At 40.6% G+C, this 25479-nt stretch overlaps 1 protein-coding gene across 1 annotated transcript in view; it reads right to left on the bottom strand.

Annotated features, from left to right (window-relative positions):
- LOC118816661 (adhesion G protein-coupled receptor L3-like) overlaps positions 1-25479 on the bottom strand; it is a 450500-nt gene that overhangs the window by 20728 nt on the left and 404293 nt on the right. Inside the window, exons 17-20 of the mRNA XM_036583171.1 lie at positions 24389-24455; positions 23960-24051; positions 4444-4612; positions 3164-3289 (exon numbers count right to left, since the gene is read on the bottom strand). Of these exons, the coding sequence (XP_036439064.1) occupies positions 3164-3289; positions 4444-4612; positions 23960-24051; positions 24389-24455 (454 nt within the window). The remainder of the gene's footprint in view (positions 1-3163; positions 3290-4443; positions 4613-23959; positions 24052-24388; positions 24456-25479) is intronic.

The following is a 25479-nucleotide window of genomic DNA, read 5'->3' on the forward strand; positions in this document are numbered from 1 at the left end:
CCTCCCCTGACCAGACATGTCATTGGCATGGCGATACGATATTAAAGCTCTGATATGTAAAGCTGAGGATTTGTGATGAGACAAGGAACACAAAACTCTCTCTCTCTCTCTCTCTCTCTCATATACAGTTGTATGCAAAAGTTTGAACACCCTCGGTCAAACGAGGTTTTGTTGATTTTGTAAGTGAAAATAATTGAACACGTCCACTACAGAGAACACACTTAAATATGGTATCTTCTGCCAATTTTAGTGCACAACTTAGCTGAACAAATTAAAACCTAAAACCTTAAACTTAAAAATCATCAGAACATGGAATTCGACTATCGGCGTACAGACTTTTGCAAACTTTCGTGTCCCTCTAGCTGTAAATGTACATGCTTTTTCAAATCCTGACAATGCAATAGGTTCAGCCAGGCGGTTTTGAAGAGCATTGCTGTGCTTTTTCAGCAAAAAACATCTTTTTTCTGCTTTCTTATTCCTTTCCGGCACCATCCATACCGTATAATATAATGAAACAAAAACACTCTGCATACTGCAGGTCCATTTTTATCCATCCTGTTTTGTGTCAGGTCAGACCAAGAAACCACTCTGGCTGTCATACTTCACATATATAATGTCAGAAACCCCAGCAAGGAAGTCGATTCTCCAGTTGTTTCCTTCAGAAAGCAAAACAAAGCCCTGCTTAAGTTTGACAAATCAGCAATACAACTTTTTCTATCTCTCTTTTTTCCCCCTCAGGCTAACAGCTGCACCTTGTTCAAACCTCAGTGCAGGAGCATTTCATTTTTAATCATGCCTAGAAAACCATCTCTGAATACCAATCACACTCAGGAAGTGCTGATTACTAACAAGCAGAATTGCTGCATCAACAGCGTAACCGCAACAGTGACTCATTCACACTCGCTAGCCACTTTACTGGAAACACCTACCTTTGGCTTCCACTCACTGGCCACTTTATTAGAAACATCTACTTTAAATTCCACTCACTGGCCATTTTAGTTGAAACACCTACCTTGTACTTCCTCTCACTGGCCCCTATATTGGAAACACCTACCTTATATTTTCACTCACTAACCACTTTAATGGAAACAACATCTTTGTGCTTCCACTCAATGACCCTTTGATTAGAAACACCACTCTAATAAGTCCATTATCAGCTGCCCTCTACCACATTCATCACTAATCAGCCAAGAGAGGCTCTGCAGTCAGAAACTGACCATTGATAAAGGATGATTAACGCAAACAGATGAGCTACAGTCTCTAACTGCACACCAACAAAGAGGAGCTACATGGTGTTTCCAGTAAAGTGGCCAACAGCTTATCGGTGGATAATAGGAGGACTACGTTATTATCCTCATAAAAAGAATATCATGTTTTACAAATCCTATAATAAACAATGAAAATAAATGATGGGAATCCAACCAAGCTCCAGGCAGCTATGCTCTTCAAAACTGTCTGTTTGCGATTTACTACACTGTGATATGCTACTATCAGCTAAAGTATCAGCTAAACAACAACAACAGTGTTTTTCAACCTAATCTTTATCTGCTGCATCTGCAGCTTACGGTCAACTGACTCAAAATTCAGAAGTCAATGGGCAGTTACTTCCATTGACTTCTATTAAACATAAAGGTCAAGTCAAAATGATTTTCCATACACTACAGATACAGATTAAATTGAACAAGCTTTAATGAACAACACTGTCTTCTCAACCAATTCCCACTGCATGCAAGGGAGGTGGCATGCACCTCTGCGCTGTATTTAGGGCATTAGCAGCACGCTAAATGCTAAACATGCAGATGCTTGGGCCACGAGGCCGCACACTGTATGAAAGCGGGGAAAGTGGCAAACACAAATAAGATTCAAGTCATTTATGCTTGCCTTAAGCATGTAATACAGTCTGATACAGTACTTTACAAAGTCAGGGATCACTCGGTTTATTTTATTGCCAGTCAAAAAGACCATTAAGTACAAGTTATTCATATTTCAGCATCAGGAAAATTACATAGAAACCTCAACAACTAAATAAAACATTTAATAATTTTTTTTTCACAACTCCAAAGTTCAGTCTTAGAAGTTGGTTGCATTTTCTGCTTCTCACAATCCAAACAATTCCCAGTTTGTGAGTTCAGACCATGAAGATCTAGTATGAGGGAAGACTGATTGAGGGAGGAGGGAGAACTGAGAAGTTCAGGGCAGCTTCTGTCTGTAACTAGAAGGCCAGACCCCCCCTTCATAGCTGTAATAGGACTAATGTAGGATTTAGGAACAGGGAGGAGATGGGGTGGCGGTGGGGACCGTTAGCCCTTTCATCACAGGAACGGAAGGTAAGGATGTGAATTTATAGGGCATTAGATTGGAGGAAGGAGGGGTTTCAGGCAGGTCTCTCCCCCAAACTTCAGTTTTAACATAACTACCTTACAAATTTAGACTTGTTGGTTTATAAAACATAATTACTGCAATTTATTCCACTCAGATGTCCAGTTTCGATGTGCGATTTTCTCCTCTCTCTCAAAGATAAAAGCTTTAAATGCTGTTTATCTGATGGGGACAGTTTTGGTGGTCTACCAGGTATTGCAGGTGGTTGCTAGGAATCTCATTTTTTCTGTGTGTTAAGAATTTTTTTAAACTCCTGCTTTTCACTTATTTTCCTTTGACCTACTCCTTCCTTATTCAAGTGAATTTATAACTAATCCCTGCAGAAATATATACTTTAAAAAAACAAATGTGTGCTTAATGGCTGTTTTGACTGGAAATTTAATAAATAATAGGTGGTCTTTGACTTCTGGACAGTACTGTATGTACAGCATTACATCACTATTGCACTACTGCAGGAGGAAAGTGCTGGTGATGAATTGCATGTAGAAAGATCATAGAGTGGATAATTACTTGTTCATACTGTAACTGTGAGCAGTTTGTCATACAAGGCTGGTGGTGGACCTTGTGATGAGAGAGAGAGAGAGAGAGAGAGAGAGAGAGAGAGGGAAAGAAGAGATAGAAAAAGTGTAAGAGAAAACACAGATAACGTCTTGGTAACTATGAAGGTCATGCTTGTGAGGAACAGTTAAAGATGTGTGGTTTTTAGGGTTGGACAGAACTTTCTATACAACGTATATATGTCATGTTTATGTCTGCATATGGGTGTAATGGTGGCCCCCTCTACCTGCGAGCTGCTCGAGTAGCGCCCAGGTGCGCGGGAGGCGGAGCTTTTGCTGGATCCCATAGATGAGTCCACACTCTTTCCACTGTAGCAATGAGTCCGCAAACACTTTCCATACTCTTTACGCACCTACACACAAACATACATTCACGCAAACAGCAACAGTGAAATAGAAAGGTGACAGTTTAAGACTTAAAGCGATTTTTAATTCCTATGAAAGTTGGTTCTTAGGGACACAGAGAACAACCAGCAACAGGCCTACAGGAAGCCTGTGTGTGTACATTATATATATATATATATATATATATATATATATATATATACACACACACACACACACACACACACACACACTGACCGGCCACTTCATTAAGTCCACCACCTTGTATCTACACTCATTGTCAATTTTATCAGCTCTACTTACCATATAGGTGCACTCTGTAGTTCTACAGTTACAGACTGTAGTCCATCTGCTTCTGTTTGCCCCCTTTTACCCTGTTCTTCAGTGGTCCGGACCCCCACAGGACCACCAGAGAGCAGGTACTATTTGGTTGGTGGATCTTTCTCAGCACTGCAGTAACACTAACGTGGTGGTGGCGTGTTATTGTGTGATGCGCTGGTACGAGTGGATCAGACACAGCAGTGCTGCTGGAGTTTTTTAACACTGTGTCCACTCACTGTCCACTCTATTAGACAAACCTACCTTTTTGTTCCATCTTGTAGATGTAAAGTCAGAGACGATAGCTCATCTGCTGCTGCATAGTTAGTGTTGGTCATCCTCTAATCCTTCATCAGTGGACACAGGACGCTGCCCACAGGACGCTGTTGGCTGGATATTTTTGGTTGGTGGACTATTCTCAGTCCAGCAGAGACACTGAGGTGTTTAAAAACTCCAGCAGCACTGCTGTGTCTGATCCACTCAGACCAGCGCAACACACACTAACACACCAACACCATGTCAGTGTTACTGCAGTGCTGAGGATGATCCACCACCCAAAAAATACCTGCTCTGGTGGTCCTGTAGGGGTCCTGACCATTGTATAATAGAGTAAAAGGGGGTTGACATAGTATGCAGAGAAACAGATGGACTACAGTCTGTAACTGTAGAACTACAAAGTGCTCCTATATGGTAAGTGGAGCTGATAAAATGGACAATAAGTATAGAAACAAGGAGGTGGTTTTAATGAAGTGGCTGGTCTGTGTAGGTACTTATATATACATAAAACACTGTACAAAAACGCATGTATGTGTGCGTTTGTATGTATGGTGCTCTTTTATGTTACCTTCTTCTGCAGGACGCAGTGGAAGATGAAGATGAACATGCCCTGTAGAGAGTTGAAGATGGTGAAGAGATAGGCCATGATCACTGTGCTCTCGTTCACGTACATCAGACCAAACGCCCAGGTCAGACCCAGCAAACACAGCAGAGCTATAGCACCGATCACCCACGATCTGGAATGAAAACACACACACACACACACACACACACACAAACACACACACACATATATATTTTAGAGCTAAGTCCAGGAAAACAAAAATGTTACTAAGGGGAAGAGGGTTTGGGTCACATCATGTCTCTGCGAAGGCTGAAAAACACAAGGTGCACTGCACTGCCCTTTTTTCCATCAGGGTTTCAAGGTGCAGTTTGTTGGAGACTACACTTTTCCATGTTGCCAAGCAACAACATCCTGACAATAAGCAGTGTTTATATCTAGGAACTTTAAATTTTTGTATCAAAATTGCTGTTTTAAAGACTGTCATTTTCATATCTCAAGAGCTCCAATTTTGATCATGTCTTTCTATTGTTACAGGTGTCTTCATTTGTTTTAAGTGGGGAAAGAACAGAGTTTGTGAACCATCATTCCTTTGAGAAACTGATCTACTGTTGATTTGGAGTGCTCTCTATCAGGGTTATTATCGTTCATTAGTGTTCGTATTTTAGTGTCTAGTTTTTCATTTTGATTTTCCAATTTCAGATTAGTCTCAGTTTTAAGAGTCCTCTAGTGATAGTGATGGGAACTAGACGTCTAAAGAGTTTATTGCCTCACAGGATGTTTTTACAAGACATGGTTATGAATATGCTGTCTGAGACACTGTTTACCAATAGTTTTGAGGTAAAGTTTTGGCAGAGAGGTCCATGCAGGTTGTATTAAGGCAAAATAGGACGAAAAAAAAAATTCCACTATTTACAGTGATTAAGATTACATTTTAAAACACAGAAGACAAATAGCTTCACTGTTCATGTATAGTAAATAAAATGGCAATATTAGTGTTGTAGACACTGTGACCCCTGGTTCCTATCACCACCACTGTGAAGAAATCAGAGTCACTAAGTTTCTCTACAATGAAGCACTTCACATCAAACCATTTTTAATGAGTTGGTTTACATTTTAATGATTGGACTAGGCAGAAATGTTAAAAAATGGGTGGAATTCTCCTTTAATAATCATAATAATATAATATATTTTTTGTTAGTTTTTTGTTTAGTTTGATATTGAAATTTGGTTTTTGGTGTTATGGTGAATATTTTGTCAGAAACCAGCTAGCGAAAACATTGTTTTGCTGCTGTTTTTTGCTTCAGTAATACTTTCATTAACAATAATCCTGCTCTGTACAAAAAACAGATGGAAAAATAAAAATAATAAGCAAGTGAATAAATAAGAGGTCCGGTTTTTTCCTTCTCCTGCAAAGCAAAACATATCTCAATGAAAGTAATTAGACAAAGTGCCTCAGTCCACAAAAAGGTGCACATAATTCACGTTATTCGATGAGCACAGATCCTTAAAGGCCTAACCCTAAGCCCACTCACACTGAAGTTATAAGTAGTGTTTCAGCCTGGATTACATTTTGAATGAGGCACAATACAGGGCAGCCAATCAGAACACAGCTCATTTACATACACTAGACTTAAAAGAACAGTCTGTTTAATTCTGTTGACAAGGAGAGGTTGGAAAATGATCATGTGCAAATGAATTCTGACTGCTAGAACAGAAATACAGATAAAGGTTCTAAGAGACATATAGGGAATCTGTAGAATATGAGCCGTTTATTTCTCTGCTGTTGCACCATCTGCATGTGGATTCTCCATAAACATCAGAGGAGTTACAGGTGAAAATACTCAAACACACAGAAAGACAGACAGCAACAAATGAAAGCAAGCAAGAAAGAAAGAAAATGAAAGCAAGAGACAGAGAAAGAGAGACAGGCAGAGAGAAAACGAGGTGAAGATATCAAAGTGATGCAGTGGTGCAGGGTGGCTGTGACGGAGCGGCTGTAATCAGTGAGAAAATGCTTCAGCAGAGAGTTGTAGAGCCGCAGGGCCTCCGGTTTTACTGCCCTGATTACAAACCTGCACTAATTTAAAACTCCTGCATTACCTACTCACTAATGATTCACACTGGGTTTAGAAGAACTAGCATGCTAGCGCACACTTTCTGTCACAAGCATGCACATTAAAGCCCTTAATCTCTGAGGGTCTGTAGATGAGGGACCACACTCCAGTTCCTCACTCTCATAACTACAAAACACATTCGTTTCATAGTAGTTACTGAGTAACACACAGTCATATGCAAAGGTTTGAACACCATTTTTGTGTCAATTAACTTATGTAACAAACTTAAATATTAGTGCACAATTTTAATTTATTTGCTGAACTTAACATATTGGAAAAAAATAGAACATAAAATATTAAATGCACCATTACTTTTGCACAGGCTACATGTTTCATTTTTTTCCTAATATGTTAAATTCAACAAATAAAAATGTATCTATACACAAACGTGCAGAAGTGTGTTCACTTATATTCAAAACATCATTCAATAATTTGAACGGGGTGCCAATACTATTGCATACGAATGCAAATGAGATCTGATTAACTGAGCCATGTTCTAAGCCATTGTTACACACTGGATATACATGTATATGACCGCAAACATCAGCTGAACTGTGTATTGATGCAAGCTATTAAAGTATCTCTGATTGCCATGTTGCTTAGCAACCATAGGCTACTGCTACTGAACTATATAACTTGTTTTGTGTGATTATAATTGATAATAAATGTGATTTTCTAAAATGGAAAGTTCTGGTCCTAAAATCTGATGAGCTGCGTTCGAAAGTGCTGTAAAATGATCAACAAGACGGACACCTTTGACCACTTCACAACAACTGACCTCTGTAATGAACTGAAATGAATGAACTGTTAAAAAATAAGGCAGATGACCTATTTTGTCTTAACAATTAGGTCAGTGGTCTTCACCCCTGGTCTAGGAGAGCGACCTTCCTAAAGATTTTAGTTCCAACATGTATCCTCTAAGCTACCCTGTCTCTCACTTAACTCTAATACGTCTGATTCAGCCAATCAGGGACTTGGGAAGATGGTGATTAGCTGTAGCAGGTGTGGCACATTGTGGTTGGAACTAGGCTCTGTAAGAAGGTAGCTCTCCAGGGTTGGAAACCACTGAACTCAGCTAAAAGACAGCAGGCTAAACAGGCTAAAACACAGCTTATATGTTAAACTGCTTCTCCAATAATATTCAGTGTTAGGCTTTGACAAAGTATTTATCCCTAAAATGAATGTCTTGCACTGTCTCACTTTAAATGTTCATGTTTGTAGTAGATCTGCCTTAGGCAGTTTTAAACTTAGGGTGGGAAACAAATGATGCAAACAGCTTACATGCTAACACAACACAGGGAATCCCACGTAGGTGTTAGTGGAAAAAATCAGCATTATCACTGCAGGGGCAATTTGGTGAGCAAAAACTACTTGGAAATGGTGTCTGCATTAAACACTGCAATATTATGATATGTTCATGGGTGTATGACAACGAAATGACTGCAATATACAATAAGGGGTGACTGAATGTGATTGTCCTATTTGAGCGCTCCATACTTGCTTTGTAACAACAGCACACTCTCAATTATTATTATTAATCAATGACATTATTTATCATGCATTGGTATATTGTATTACATTTTGCTGCTATTTTATAAAAGCCACTCAACGACATACAGTTATTTTACAGTGTACCACGGTTAGGAGTTGTTAGGCACATCTAAAAAATTGAGCTTATTAAACTAATGACACAGAAATATTGCCAAACTGAGTCAAACACGAACATTGGCTCTTCATTCATAAAGCAGTGATATTGACAGCACAGTGTGCAGGATATGTCTGTGTTTTGGGGGTTGATATGGAGTGGGACATTTCTTTATCAGTTGTGTCTCATACTGAGGAAGCTGTGATGACAGGAGTGGAACACTCCTATGTAAGTTACAGAACATATGAATGAGAGAGCGGAAACAGTAGCTGAGCTTCAGCTTTCTATAAAAGGGTTTATGTAGATTATACAGATGAATACAGATTTCAGTTAATATAGATTACACTGATTTATAGAGATTATACAGTTTAATATAGATTAAACTGATTTATGTAGATTACTCAGATTTATACTGATTATACAGACTTATATAGATTTATACAGCTCACGCATACAGTTGTGCTTACTTTATCTCTGGCTCATAGTCCTCATAACTGAAAAACATGGAAGAAAGAAAGAAAGAAAAAAAGAAAGAAATGATGAGGAAAGAAAACGGTAAAGAAAAAGAAACATTGAAAGATGAAATTCAGCAGAAAAACAAAACCCACAAAGAAAATTGAGGTAATTAACCTAGCCATGCTCCGCCCACAAATGTGTTCTTTCATAGCTACTGTTGGTAGGTTAGACAAGCTTTGAAGAACGTCGGCCATCCCATTCAAAAGGAATGGATCTATTATGCTTTTCAAGTTTTTATAGCATTTTGTGCATGTAAACTGTCTGCAAAGTTACAGAGCTCAATGTATGTGCCAGAGTAAGTAACTCTCTCCCATAGAAACCACTTTTCTTAGCTGTTTGAAATGCCTTGCTGGAATTCCAGCCCTTAGATAATGCAGTCTCGTAACACAATCCTAATTGCTGAGAATAGTTAGTTCAGTTCTGTAGCCATGTCGAGAAGACTTTGACCTGACTTTCAGGTTTGCATTGTAGTTCAAACTGATACATCAGAACCGGCACCTTTGTGTAAACTGCCACAGTGGTGTTTACAGCTGGTTAGGAGACTCCAAGACAGGGGAGGAACCTGTAGGTGTGGAACCACTCTGGCGGTTGACCAATCAGAACAGACTGGTTGAGCTGACCAATCAGAGTATGGCAGCCTCACTGGAAGGTGGGGCTTAAAGACAGAGCACTTCAGACAGAAGGTAAATAGAGATGTACAGGATGAGAAAAACTATGTGTTTTTAGAACACTGAAGTGTGAATTGATTCTGGTAGACCCCAAAAATACCAAATTTATAGAAAATTGTATCAGTTTTGTTTAAAATGAGGGGCAGACAACTTACTTTCCAAACAAATAACCGGTTAAACAGGTTAAACAGACTAAACCATTAATATTCATTGTTAGACTTAACAGTCTTTAAAAATAATTTATATTTAATAAATAATTGACTGTAAAACTGCAGAATAAAAAGTAAAGAATATGTAAGTTGAATGACATGCTTTAAATGTCTGTGTTTTGTGGTACATCTGCTTTAAGCAGTTTCATCCATGCTAACCATGCTAACTTTAGCTCATTAGAAAAAAAATGCTTTACATGCATTAAAAATATTGCAAAACAACAACACACAACTTGGGTGATTTAACAAAATGCAGTTTCTCATTGTTTTGAATGGGATTTTTGGTAACGTTCAGTAAAACTTATCCAACTTAGCAACAGCAGCCTTGAAAGAACACATTTGTGGGCGATAGTCAATTGATCGCTGCATCGCAGCTTGAGGAAAGGTCAGTACAGCAGAGGGAAAGAAAGGGGGAGGTGGTAAACTGGGGTCAGTAGGACAGAAAAGAGGGATCAGAACAAAGGGGCAACACACTACTCACTTTACACACAACCACAAACAACACTAAGAGACAGAAACTGCCCACAGTTAGGCCAAATCTGTAGTGTGTGAAGGTCAGTATCACTAGACAATGTCTGCAACAAACACCACATACCACCAAACAAAGAAAGCTTTTTGTTTACTTGCTCAAATATTCACTTTTTCCTTCATATATTGATACTTTTTGACCTTTTGGCTCCTCAGTTTCACTTTAACTGAGTGGGATTTTGACTCAGTATCCACACTTTCACTAAAGTACACTCTCTCTGTACTTTTACACCCCTGATTACAGGATCCACTGACGATTCTCAGAACTACTGTAGACTGACTTTACTGTACCTACTACAGTCAGACAGAGAGATGCAGCTGCTCATGATGAGCAACACACACACACACACACACACACACACACACACAGTGTGGCACAGAGGATGCAGCAGTGTTAGTGTTTAATAGCCAGAGCAGGTGCCGAGCCAAATAAATGATTTATCAAATTAGTGAGGAGGCCATTAAACATCATTTTACCAGCACTGTCTTAATGACCTGCAGAGACAGAGAGAGAGAGAGAGAGAGAAGTAAGGAAGGAAAGAAAACAGAGGTAAAAGAGAGCAAGCAAAGGAGAGAGAGAGAGAAAGGAGAAAGAGAGGAAAAAGGACAGGGAATTACAGAAAGACAAAAGAAAGACAGACAGTAAGAGAGCAAGAGAGAGAGAGAGGGAGAAGAAGAGAAAGAAACACAGGAAAAAGAGAGGGAAAGGACTAAGAGAGGAAGAAGGAGAGAGAAAGATGGAAGAAAAAGAGAGAGGAGGAAAGGAGAAAGAGGGAAACGAGAAAAAGAAAGATAGAAGAAGAAGAGAGTAAGAGAGAGAGAGGGAAAAGAGAAAGAGAGGAAGAAAAGAGAAATAAAGATAGAAGAAAAGAAAGTAAAAGAGAGGAAAGGAGAGAGTAAGAAGGAGAGAAAAAAGAGAAGAAAAAGAGAGAGAGAGAGAGGGAAAGGAGAAAGAGAGTGAGAATGAGAGAAAGAAAGATATAAGAAAAGGAGAGTGAGAGAGAGGGAAATGAGAAAGAGAGAGAGAAGACGAGAGATGGAGAGAGAGAGAATGAAAAAGAGGCAGAGAGACAGAGAGAGAGAGGGAAAGGAGATCATGGGAATGAGAGAAAGAGAAGGAGAGGTAGAGAAAAGAAATAAAAATGAAGAGAGAAGAATAAAATGAGCAACAGAGAGAGAGTGCTGACCCCTAGCCTGCAGGGAAAGAGAGATGGAATGTGGGATGAAGTGATAAAAGTATTTAAAGTGTTGTCGCCTCCCTCAGAGAACAGAGCTGTTACTCGGAGCTCGGCGGGTGTTTATGAGGCCTGAAAAACAACACTACTCAGAAATGTCAAGGTAATATTCCTCATTATCAGCACTCACAGACTGTCTGAGCTCCGCACAGCACTATCAGCTCAGTTAAAGCAGGACTGGGAGAAACAGCCTCACAGGAGTGAATAAACACTCTCACACTGCAGTGTGATACGGACTCGAACAGAGTGCGGATACAGTACAAAAGACACTAACTTCAGCTGACAGAATCAATACAATAAACTTAATCAGTTTAACATCTCTCTAACTATTCACTGTGTTTACAACTTTTGCTCAAGAAGTGTGTTTTCTGTACACCTATAAACATCAACAAAATATGTAACTTAACAAGGGGTGCCTAAACTTTGGAAAGTGACTGTAAAACTGTGAAAAAAAAAAAAATATTGTGAATGAATCTTAAGTTGACTTGACAAAGCCACAGCTATGAAATTTGAAATATGGTTGCTAAGGTGTCTGTATGCCATTGCTATGGTATCCCAGGTGGTTGCTAAGGTGTTGTTACGGTATCCCAAGTGGTTGCAAAGCTGTTACTAGGCCACTGCTACGGAATGATATGGCATCCTAGGTGGTTGCTAAGATGTTGCAAGGCCACTGCTATGAGAGCTCAGATGGTTGTTAAGATATTGTTATTGCTATGGAATCCCAGGTGGTTGCTCAGGTGCTGATATGCCATCCTAGGTGGTTGCTAAGATGTTGTTAAGATGTTGCAAGGCCACTGCTATGAAATCGTAGCAACCACTTGGGATAATGTAGCAACATCTTAGCAACCATCTGGGATATTATAGCAGTGGCCTTGCAACATCTTAGCAACCATCTGGGATTTCATAGCAGTGGCCTTGCAACATCTTTGCAACCATCTGGGATTTCATAGCAGTGGCCTTGCAACATCTTTGCAACCATCTGGGATTTCATAGCAGTGGCCTTGCAACATCTTTGCAACCATCTGGGATTTCATAGCAGTGGCACAGTACATTGCTATGAAATCCCAGCTGGTTGTTAAGATGTTGCTAGGCCACTGATATGGTATTCCATGTGGTTGCTAGGGTGTTGCTATGTTATCCCAGATGGTTGCTAAGATCTTGCTAGACCATTACTATGGAATCCCGGGTGGTTGCTAAGGTGCTGCTATCTCAGGTGGTAGATATGAGTGTATGTATGCTATCTCAGGTGGTAGATATGAGTGTATGTATGTATTAGAGTCTGTATGTAATGGGCAGTGTGAGAGATCTCCTCTTGTGGAAGTGTACGAAAACGAACGTGTGATTGTTTCTAAAAGCACCAGCACAGCATTTCTGTAAAAGCTCTACGATCCTGCAAAGTTTCATGGCTCTCATTTGAAAAACTGCGACTTGTGAAAATGGTACCAATAAAAGCCAGCTTAACTGTCAAGCCAACTAAATAATCACATTCTTTAAATGTCATGGCATTAGAAGCCAGTTGTAGTACAGTTCGCCACGAATATAAACTTCTAATGACATTAGTCCAAAGGGGATGGATGGAGGATGGATGGCAGTTTTACAAAAGGAGATGATTTTTGTCTTTTTTTTTTTTTGACCAGGCGGAGCCAACACCTTACATCCCACCCTCAAACTGAGCCCTGATTATAAGCTTTGCATTTCGCTCTTCTGTTGTGCTCTAAGAGAATAAACACAAATCACACTGCATGACTGCATAACATGTCTTGTTATTTTAGTATAATGACATCATATTTTTATTATCTGCACAGTGAAAAATATCACTATATAAATATCAATCTGTATTGCATGCCTGTGCAGGAAAAAAGGTCTAGATTTGATGCCATTCCTTCCACTTTCTTTATCTCTCCACTTTCTCGCATAAAAAAAGTCGATCTCTTTCTTCCCCCGGAGGGAGCGAGGGAGCGATATTCTTTCATCAGTCCGCTATCTTCCAAAAGAAAAAACAGCGCACTCCTCCTGAGGCTCTGTTTGACTGACAGATCGCTGAAGCCCCGGCTATTAGAACTTTCCTTTTTAATTTCGTCTGTTTTCAAAGATATGCAGATTTATAAACATGCAGACACACACACACACACACAATACGTTCATGCAGTCAGCTCCATAATTATTGACACTCTTGGTAGAGATGGATAGAAAAGGTAATGAAAAAGTGTTTTGGTGGTCAATTAGGTCAAACTGAAAAGATGAGATAAATATAACATGAGAAAACAAATATTCAAATAAATGAATATATATTTTATTTAACTACTGGCAACCCTAGACATCATTAAAAACACATGGAACTGAAGTATACTGCCATTTATATTTCACTTAAGTCCTCCTGAGTATTCAGGAACTCCACATGACTTCTTGTTTCACTGGGGTAGAAATATGAGCTGATGTGTAAGCCAAAGTTCCTTATTCATCCAAAACAGAAATAAAATGAGACAAAAGTGCATTTTTGTAAATCAGAAATAACTATAAAAAGTTGCTACATCCCTAAAAATACCTGAGATGTTAAAACAACCAGAGCTATAGTGAACCTGCTTGGCCTAAAAGCGTGTTTATTTTCCCCCCATGCACAGTGAGGAGGACGGCTAGAGAGGCCAAAACTTTGCAAAGTATCACAGTTGGATTTGCAGAAGATGGTAACAATCTGGGGTCAGTTAGACCCCTGCCTCCACACCAACAAATTCTTTGGCTTTACCCATTTTGATAGCAGTCAAAAGGAAGACGAAGGGATTTTACATGTGTGTAACCTCATATTCATACTCCAGGGGAACAGGAAGTGGTCAAAGTCAACAAAAGAGATCCTGGAGGAGAAAAAAAGCTTTTCTCAAAATGTGCAAACGTATTTGTTTTTATTTACAATGTTCTTTAGGGTGTTTATGTTTTTGAAAGAATGCACTATTCACACGATCCTATCAACGCTAGGAGGGTGAAGGCTAACACAGGCTTCCTCCGAGACCTGGGAAGCGCCACCCCTTCTTTTCAAACTGCTGCTCACGCAACATCACTGGACAGCCGTTCAACGCGCTCGGAGGAAAGCGCCAACCGCCAGATCTGTTACGTCAGCTAACAGACGCCTAGTGCTGACTAGTATTGCTTTGAGTGATGGGGGGAGAGGGAGGGGCCATCCTACCCACCCAGAGAGAGCGAGGCCAATTGTGCTCTCTCGGACTCCCGGCTACAGATGGCTGTAGCATCATCAGGGATTGAACTCGTGATCTCCTGATGACAGGGCCAACGCTTAGACGGTTGTGCCACTCGGGAGCCCCAGAACGCACTATTCTTAAAATAAACAGTCTCATAGGAATGATTTCTCCTAGATGTAAGCAATTTCTCCAAATGTTTCTGAGGAACATTTAAACCATTACATAGATTTTTGTTTTATATGATTTTTCTTGCCTGGTTTCCTGAGGAGTGCCAATAATTCTGGAGTTGACTGTTTATATAGACTCCCTCCCACACACACACACACACACACACACACACACACACCACTAATGCAGATGGTGCTTTCAGAAAAAAAAGAGAAAAAATTCTGCAGGTGCTTTTGAAGTTTAATTGAATTTGACAGACGTCATCTAATGTGGTAAGAAGGCTTCCTGCCGGGGCTTTAAACCAAATGAAAAGACTGAGACTCTTCAACTGCTGAATAATGAACGACTTCTCTCTCTTTCTCTCACTCTCACTCTCTCTCTCAGGTAGCGGCACCACTGGGCTGATAGTCTGGGGTTAAATATGAAAAATTAAGGCGAATTACCACACAAACGTCTCAAACACGTTTCAAATAATTAAGGAAAATCTGAGGCAATTTGTTCAGAAATTGTACAAACGTCTGCGAGAGGCGAATCTGCATTCCAATGACTGCAGTGAGTAAGAGTGTCTGAAAGACAGCGAGAGAGAAAGAGAGAGAGAGACAGAGAGAGAGAGAAAATATCTGATAGTTTACTCTTAGACTCTCATTCATTTCCATTAATCAGGCATAGTGTTCTTGGTCAATAAAGGTCAGCCAACAACTTCCATATATTTACTTACGTATTTATGTGTTTACTTTTGTGTTTATTTCCTGATCCAGGCTTCGACCACAAATACGTTCCTCCATAGCAACTGTTGCTAAGCTGACAGAACACATCACATTGAACCTATTTCAAAACATTTCTGTAAAAAATACCTACATGTTCAGACCGGACGTAGGTTTCTGTTTCGTCGCTCGGTCGAGGCTAGCATAAATGCTAATAGTGTTGGTGTTAGCTTCCTAACTAGGTTAGTATGTCTAAAAAACAGCAACTGACAGATCAACATATACTTCTAGTTTACATTCAAGTGCACTCGTGAATTTGGCTTAAAAAGGACATTCTTCTTATATCACCAGCAAGTGTGCTTGCAACACCTTAGGAACCACTTGGGATACCATAGTAACAGCCTAGCTATACCTTATCAACCACCTAGGATTCCATAGCAGTAAATTAGCAACCACCTGGGACACCATAGAAGCGGCCTTGCAGCACCTTAGCAACCACCCGGGATACCAAAAGAACGGCCTAGCAGCACCTTAGCAACCACCTGGGATACCATAATAGCGGCCTTGCAGCACCTTAGCAACCACATGGGACACCAAAAGAACGGCCTAGCAGCACCTTAGTAACCACCTGGGATACCATAGGAATGGCCTGGCAGCACCTTATCAACCACCTGGGATACCATAATAGCGGCCTTGCAGCACCTTCTCAACCACCTGGGACACCAAAAGAACGGCCTTGCAGCCCCTTAGCAACCACCTGGGATACCATAGGAATGGCCTTGCAGCACCTTATCAACCACCTGGGATACCATAATAGCGGCCTTGCAGCACCTTATCAACCACCTGGGACACCAAAAGAATGGCCTAGCAGCACCTTAGCAACCACATGGGATACACATAGGAGTGGCCTAGCAGCACCTTAGCAACCACTTGGGATACCATAGGAATGGCATAGCAGCACCTTAGCAACTACATGGGATACCATAGAAGCGGCCTTGCAGCACCTTAGCAACCATCTGGGATACCATAGGAACGGCCTAGCAGCACCTCAGCAACCACCTGTGACAGCATAACAATAGCCTAGCTACACTTTAGAAAACACCTACCAACCACCAAGCAACACCCTAACAACAAACTGAAATACCATAGCAACCTTCTAGCAACAGCATATCAGCTGCCTATAATTAATAAATCCACTTTGGAAGCATTATTACCAGGCTTAGTGACTTTATCTTCACCTGAAACTATAAAAAAATCACTAAGTTGTCATTTAGCCACAAGTGTTACCAGCAGGGTGGCAATGCGACTGTGTAAGTGGTGGTCAGTGTTGAGATTGTGTATGGTGGTGGGGGCTGTTGAGATTGTGGGGAGGGTGGGGGGTAGTTGAGAGGGATGTTTTTCTGCTGATCACTGATACACAATAGTTTGCTTATTAAAGGCAAAGCGAGAGAGATGAGACGTTTTCGTGATGCTGAAGTGCGAATGGAGGACAGGGTGAGTGGGGGGTGAGGGGAGCGGCGAAGTGTCGGAGAGGTTGGCCAGTTGTTTTGCCAACCACCAGTAGCCAATCTGCCCTCCTCTTAAAGGCAAATGTGAAAGTGAAAGGTGGGAAGGTGGTTGGGTATCTGCCAGGGTGTCCACTGGGGGGTGGGGGGTTTGATTGGTGATTGGTTAAGGGTGGTTGTGCTTTCTTGTGTGTTTGTGTCTATACATCAGGAAAAAAAAAATACTCAGATAGGGCTCAGATGTGAGCGAGCACAGACCTGGGCTAATGCTAGAGATGTTTGTTAGCCTAAACCCTTGCCTCCTGTATGGCATGGCTGGGGCCAACTACAGCTTTTAATACAGCACAGCAACCTGCGCATAACTCATGTGTCTTCTTTTTTAGTGGTAAATGCCACACAAGTATTTACTTGCTAGCAGTTTGTTTCAGGGGTGATTAGCTGACCTTTAGCAGAGGTTCAGGCCTTTCAGTCGACTATGAAAATCCAGTTTGGGAGTTAAAAATGTAAGAATCTGAACTCCAGTGATTATTGAATAATGTGTTTTTTTCAACAGATGCCCTCTGGTTAACCTCAGCACTTTCAGGCAGAGCTGCAGATTTCAGGCATGTGTATTATTCTCAAACACAGTCCACTCCTGTCCGGCTGAGGGTCATTAGGGCAGTAAAGGTCTGTGCATGTATAGAAAGAAAGAGCGGGATCAAATGGGGTGTCTATCAGTTCTGAGGGAGAGACAGAGACGGAGACAGACTAACACACACTGGCAGGTTAAAGGGAAACTCCACCAAAACACAAACAGACGAGGAGCAGCAACGAAAATCAGCAACAGATAAAAGCAGAGCGTCTTACCGGCGCCACTCCACTACAACACAGCCCTCATAATATCGATAGCTGAACAAGAAAAGAAAGAAAGAAAAAACAAGCATGCAAGAACAGGCAACAACAGAACAGCAAAGAACGAAAGAAGCAAAGAAAGAAATAATCTGCAATTGCAAGAGGCACAGAATGAGAAAAGACAGAAAGAAAGAAAGCACAGAATAATACAGATGAAAATTTGAAGCACTAACAATAAGCAGAAAGAAGGAAATAAACGATAGAATGAGCAAAGATAAAGAAAAGACAGAATGAGTAAAGAGAGAAGGAAGCAGAGAAACAAACAAACAAACAAACAGTGCTGCAGCCTTTAGAACTCCAACAGCGAATCAGCAAAGAAGAGAAAGACAGAGACAGAAACAAAGAGCAGAGAGTTCAGACACAGTAAACACTGAACACAGCGAAGTGAAGAAGAGAGTGAGGAAGATGAAGAGAGAAGCACGGGCTGTGAAACAGAGCCCAGCTGAGTCATTACTATCGTCACACATAAACAGACAACAAAGCCCAACATGCTGACGGAGGAGCGTGATGCAGCGGAGAGACGAGGCCAAACTCGCTTCACACGCGCTCATTAGAGTCAGTTCTGGAGTGAAATTAGTTTAAGATTTGTCAGAACCGGCATGCGTTACTACAGAGCAGGATCATAATGGCCATAATGAGCAGAGGCTGAAGTAGTCGAGTATTGCGTCGATGATGAGGCACTCGATGCACACAAGTTCCCCCAAACTGGCGCCCGTATCGGCACCGTAATCCCACTTAATGCGTAGTAATGAGAGGAAGCACAACTGGCCATCTCTGCTATGACTCGCTGCTTATTAAAGCCAAATCCTCTCTGTGGGTGTCGGGAAGCTTGTGGATCAACCCTGCTTTATTACCTAGCCTCCTCATCGGCCCGGCTGGCCGTCCGCAGAGCGTCTGCTAGGTCTGGGCGATGAACCTATAACGATGGTGATCTAAATCAAACATTATTACCAAAAATCTGAGATATTCTTAATACAAATATTGAACTGGTGTGTTACTCGTTCTGGAATTAGAAACAAGGGCTTTAGATTAGAATAACTGCTACTCCTGTGCAGCAGACGGCGACCTGCATCTCTAACATGCTGGACTGAGTTTAACACCATGTCCACTCACTGTCCACTCTATTAGACACTCCTACCTTGTCAGCCCACCTTGCTGTACAGTTTGTGTTGGTCTTCCTCTAGTCCTTCATCAGTGGTCACAGGACTGCCCACAGGACGCTGTTGGCTGGATATTTTTGGTCGGTGGACTATTCTCAGTCGAGTGGTGACACTGAGGTGTTTAAAAACTCCAGCAGCACTGCTGTGTCTGATCCACTCAGACCAGCACAACACACACTAACACACCACCACCACATCAGTGTTACTGCAGTGCTGAGAATGATCCACCATTCTCAAAAAATACCTGCTCTGTGAGGGTCCTGTGGGGGTCCTGAAGAAGAGGGTAACAAAGCATGCAGAGAAACAGATGAACTACAGTCTGTAACTGTAGAACTACAAAGTGCACCTATTTGGTAAGTGGAGCTGATAAAATGGACACCGAGTGTAGAAACAAGGAGCCGGTTTGAATGTTATGGCCAATCATTGTAACTAAAACAAAGGCCCAGTCATGGTAGCGTTTAGAAAATCTGAGTCATTAAGAATTTTGTATCTCACACTTTAACTTTGTTGAACTCTGATATACAGGTCTGCAATCTTCCTGACTGACTACAAATGACTCGACTATAGAGAGTACAGGATCAGTCAGGAGCTGCGTTAGAAAGAAAGAAAGAAAGAAAGAAAGAAAGAAAGGACAGAAGTAATAAAGATAAAGAAAGTATAGAGATAAATGATAAAAAGAAGAAAACAAACGGAGCCCTGCTGGTGATACCCTGTGTAAATGAAAATAATGTGAGGCCATGCCCTAGCAAGACATGGGAACAAGATAATTAAGTTGTGGCCACGACTTAGTAAGGTGTGGGAATGAGATTCTAATGCGTAACCAGGACTTACTAAGGCGTGGGAATGAGATAATTAAGCCATGGCCACGGCCTAATAAGACACAATCTCGTTCCCATGCCTTACTAAGTCATGGCCATGCATTATGATCTTGTTCCCACACGTTAATAAAGCATTACCACACATTATTTTTATTTATATGGGATGTCACCAGCATGAATCCGTAAAAAAATGAATGAAAACAAAGAAAAGAAAAAAAAAGGAAGAAGGAAAGAAACAACAATTAAAAGGATAAAAAGCAGGGAAAAAATTTGGAATGAATGACAAGAATCAATAAAAAAGGTATCATGAGAGAAGAAAGAAAGGAAGGAAAGATAGAATGAGTAAAGAATGAAAGGATAAAAGAAGAAAATGATTGGAAAATGGCAAAAGAATGAATAAAAATATAAAATCAAAAGAAAGAGAACAGAATGAACAATAAAAAGAAGAAAGTAAGAAAAAAAATGATGAAGGAGAAATGAAGAAATGAAAGTATAACATGGAAAAAAAAAGCAAGCGAAAGAAAAGATTTTTTTAAAAATATTAAAAAATTTAAAATGGAAAGCTGTGAATCACTGCTAAACCGCTCACTGTGTGAAAAAGGTTTCTGGCTCCAGCTGGTTTTGCAGTCAGATGTGAAGGGCAGATGCTTAGTGTGACTGAGGAGTCGGCCTTTAATTCCCTTCTGGATCTTTAATACTCTTCACACTTTAAACTGGCCATTATTAGCATTAGCTAATAACAGATGTATTGATAATTATCGACGGTGAACGACCAGGAAAAAGACTTTGAATGATTTTTTTATTCATATATGATTCGTATGTTTTTTGCCATGTTGCCGCGACCTCGTCTCCACCGCCACCACTGTTCAGATGGTGACCAGTGGACCATCTCACACACACACGCACCCCGTTTACTCTCCGAATTGAAGGCATACATCTGGATTTAGCAGGATGACAGAGCCGAGACAGAAAGGTCGCGACCTTGGTTTATCCACAGGCCTGTTCACGCTTTATATCGCTTCATTTCAAACAGCTTTATAAATCATCTCATAGACGAAACCCACACACAGGTCAACACAGCCAGACAGCCAACGCCGAGATCTTTCACACATCCGCACACAGCGGACTTTGTTTTTGTTTTCATTCTCTTTCTTCTCCTCCTCTTTCAGCTCCTAATCAAACGGACCTGAAGCTTTAAATGGCGACTGGTGAATTAGCGCCGTGGAAACAGGAGACTATCATCATCTAATTATCAGCATGAATAGGACGTCTGATTACAAAATTATCCAATTTCATCTAAGACGTTATCAAAGGGAGGATTCGGCACGTAATGACACCTTACAGGCTGCCTAATTAATCAGACGGGCCCAAACGGATTCTCTTGTGCTGCTGTCGACGCTTCATCCGCTCTAATGCAGGGTCATTCAATCTCATTCAATCCAGCCGTATTTGTACAGGGTCCATTTTTTATGCCTGTAATGAGACACTGTCGGTCTGACGTTCTGCACAGCGCGCTTGATGTCAGAAAGTGAATGTTAAACGACAGGAGGAATGTGGGAGACAGAAAACGGTGATGGAGAAATTCTTATGCATCCTAAAGCGTGTCTGTAAGAGACTCTGACTCTTAACATAAAGCCTCTTTAGAGGAAAAGCTAAACAATTTCAAACGTCTAAGACCTGTTACTGTCACGGTTCGCTATACTATTTAAACAGAATTATACAATCACACAACTAATTACATAGTTAGGGTCGTATGCAAAAAGTTTGGGTGCCCCTCATCAAATTCCGTGTTTTGTTGTTGCATTAAAAAATGCAGAAAAATGTCATGTTTAAGTGTGTTCTCTGTAGAAGACGTGTTCACATATTTTCAAATAAAAACGTGACTTGACTGAGGATGTTTAAACTTTTGCATACAATTTACATTCAAAACGTTATCTTGGCATCTTGCTGTTTGTTTGTGTGTCAACAGATAATATAAATGTATCATGTAAAGGATGCTTTTCTTTCTGAAAAGAAGGACTGTAGAGACAACAAACTTACATCAAATTCAATTCATAATAAAATATCTCATAAATGGTTAGTATATATATATATATATATACACACCGATAAGCCATGACATTAAGACCACTTTCTTGTTTTTACACTCATTGTCTATTTTATCAGCTCCACTTACCATGTATGTGTGACGCTGACGTCATGGTGGTGTGTTAGTGCGTGTTGTGCTGGTGCGAGTGGATCAGACACAGAAGTGCTGCTGGAGTTTTTAAACACCTCAGTGTCACTGCTGGACTGAGAATAGTCCACCAACCAAAAATATCCAGCCAACAGCGTCCTGTGGCCACTAATGAAGGACTAGAGGATGAACAACACAAACTGTGCAGCAACAGATGAGCTACTGTCTCTGATCAACATTTTCCATCAGTGAGCTCAGTTTAAAATGTCCATGATAAATTAGCATGTTAGCCAGTGTGACTCGAGTAGAAGGTAATGATGGACACTGAGCTAACTAGCATGCTAATGTCAGCCATTCATAATGTACTAGATAGATATCTAAATATAAACCGTCTATGATGTCAGTTCATTTAAGCTAAATGTAACTAGACGTCAACGTTGTTGAGGCGGTGAGGTTGTTCAGTATTGTGGTTGCAAAAGTGGTTGTTTTGACAAGCATTTGATGTTTTGCTGGCACTTTGTATTCTCTGCCTTGTTGAAAAGCTTGTTCTGATTCCTGCATGTCGTACAGTCTTTTTACAGAAAGGTTTTATCATGATTTGCCATTATTTGATGTCAAAACACAAGGTGGAAAGTGTAAACTTCAACCTGTCAATATGGAACGTAAATCCAATCTAACTATGGCATTACATTTAACATTACATACTATAAATCAAAGTACATAATGTATAGCAAAATTACAGTAATAACTTGAGACGTGTAAGGCTTTATTTTAGGCCTCTTACAATTCCAAAAGCTAAAAAAAACACCCTTTCCTTACAGACTTCCAGACAACACCATATATGTCCTTTAATCTTTACTCAGTTTTCTCTCTTTTTACAATAAATGTATTTTTAATGCTTATTATTTTATTATCTGGATCAGACGTGGCTCTGTAGACCATCAGGTTACAGCTTTGTGATTGAGAAATAGATATGTCACATTTCTCCCCACGTCAGAAAACCCCCTGATGTGATTGGCTGAAGGAGCTGTCAGTCAGAAAGCTCCACTGATGCTTCTCTGACAACTCTGCACGACCCCCTTTCCCACCGAGACACATCGCTCTGCTCAGAGATCTGATCCATGACCACATGCACACGGAATAGAGTCTCGCTCGTTCCCTGTCAAATTCCAAACCCTCCACAGCAACACCATTTCTCACACACACACACACACACACACACACACACATATATATATATATGTACACACACACCCCCGCAGTTCTCGCGTTTCATTACCTCCAAAGCAGCAGCATTAATAAATCCACACTTTCGTAAAGTCATTATAGCTCTCGGCCTCTCCTGAGTGGCCGGCCTCTGGCGGCCGCTTATGAATATTCATGCGCGTGTAGATGGCCGGGGTTAATACTGCACTACTCGGCCCGGTGCCTCTCCGCTCTGCCCATAATGCTGCTCAACCTGCAGAGCACCTGACACTCTCTGATAATGCGCTCGAACCTATAATGCTAACGAGAATACCACCTTTTAATGCTAATAAGTAATAGCAAACTCTACACCACCCTCCAGTACTAATTAGATACACCAATCTGTACGGCCCTCAGTGTTTAATGCTAATAAGGAATACTAAACACGATGTACTGCCTTCTTTAATCTTTTCTAGATCACTGTACCGGCACACTTCCATCAGTGTTCACTGGTTTTATATGTATCATTTTTAAATTGAAATTTCAGGATTTCCTGCTATATTAGGATCTGTTATTCAGAGCAATAATGACTGCCTCATTTAAAAGATAAGCACCGAATGTCTAAATGCTAGCAAATCTGTGGGTCCTCACCTTCAAAGCATTTGCTAACGCTACTAAGAAAAAAACAAGCGCACAGTCTACCTGGATTCTAAGATCGATGAGCAGAAGGAGGAATAAAGCTATGGCAACATACCAGCAGACATGTTTTAGGGGTCCTCAGGAGTGAGTGGTGTATTCACACTTACTTGATGTTGTCCAGGCAGCCGGAGTCAGGCTTCAGTATGGCCGTGTGATGGAACATTTTGTAGAGAGCGATGCCCAGGAAGATGACGTTCAGCTTGGAGAAAATACATATCAGGTCATAAGTCATCAGCAGGAGAATATGACCTCTATCTAACCATGATATGACTATAAATATAATCCTAGACTGTAGTCATGCATTAGCAATGCTTCATATTTTCAAAGAGCAGAAAAATAGATGCTACAGATGCACATTCCCTTTTTCTGTAAAAAATTGTTTCCATATGTTGTCTGCATCTGACCATGTAGCCATTGTTAAAAGATATTTAATATAATAAACCTCTTATATAAATAAAAATATTGCTCACAAAAATCATTAAAGGGAATTATGGGATATGTGTGCTAATAAGCTGGGTTAATTAACAGGTGTTTACCATAATGATGAGGGTGGCAGGCCCTATAAAACTCCAGATGAAGTACGTGTCCAGACGCAACCAGCACCTGAATAAGAGAAAAAAGGGGAGTTAAACTCACCCTGGCAACCCCGCCTACCACCCCTTACGTGCCCATCTCGCCGTCCTCTCTGTATGCGTAATGCAATGGAGGTCACATCAGCAATAGCAGGCGGCTGGAAAGGCTCAGAGTTTTTTCTCCTGCCATGTGAGCCCCCACACGGGGCTGATACATGAGCGCTCGTTAAATTATTCAGCCGCTAATTTCCGCTGCATTAGAGCCGCCATCACTCCCACCAAATCCTCCTCCAGCTCACTCTAACACGGCCCTGACACTCTCAGCATCGGTCATCAATTCACAATGAGATAACTGCAGCTTTATGCAATTCCACATAGTTATTCCCACAATTCTACACACATTTCAACAGAACTCCACGCAGAGCTAATCAGCTGCACTCCAACATTATGGAGCGTTAATGCAACACAGTTCTGTTCGGTTCAACAGAGCAGACTGCTTACAATTCAACACACAATTCATTTGCTGCACACTATCATTAAAGGACATGAATCCCAGGCATTTAAAAGCTAATCTGATTTCTACTGAGTTTACAGACTACAATTAAACACTACTCCACATAAAGTGAACTGTATCTTTAAAGACATGCTCCGCCCATGTTTTTGCATTGCAACATCCCATTTCACATAAAGAAAAATTGTAAACAACTGTTTTGGCAAAATACCCAAATTTGGAATGTTATTTTCAACAATCAATTCAAATTTCAAACTCACTAAACTCTATTTAGAACTCCACACAGCTCTATACAACTTAATCTGGGCATGTACACTACTCTTTACAACTATGTAAGGATTTCTACACAATTCAATCCATATACATCTATCTGGAATAAGCCACATACCTCACTACAGCTCTATACAATTCTATACAGAAGTCATGCAAATCTATATAGCACCCTACACAACCCAGTACAATTCTATAAAGAACTTCAAGAACTCATTACGAAACGTGCAACTCTATCTTGAACTCAACATGTCAGTCCAACTCTTTACAACTC

This window comes from Colossoma macropomum, unplaced genomic scaffold, assembly GCF_904425465.1.
Source record: "Colossoma macropomum unplaced genomic scaffold, Colossoma_macropomum, whole genome shotgun sequence".
Taxonomy (NCBI): Eukaryota; Metazoa; Chordata; class Actinopteri; order Characiformes; family Serrasalmidae; genus Colossoma; species Colossoma macropomum.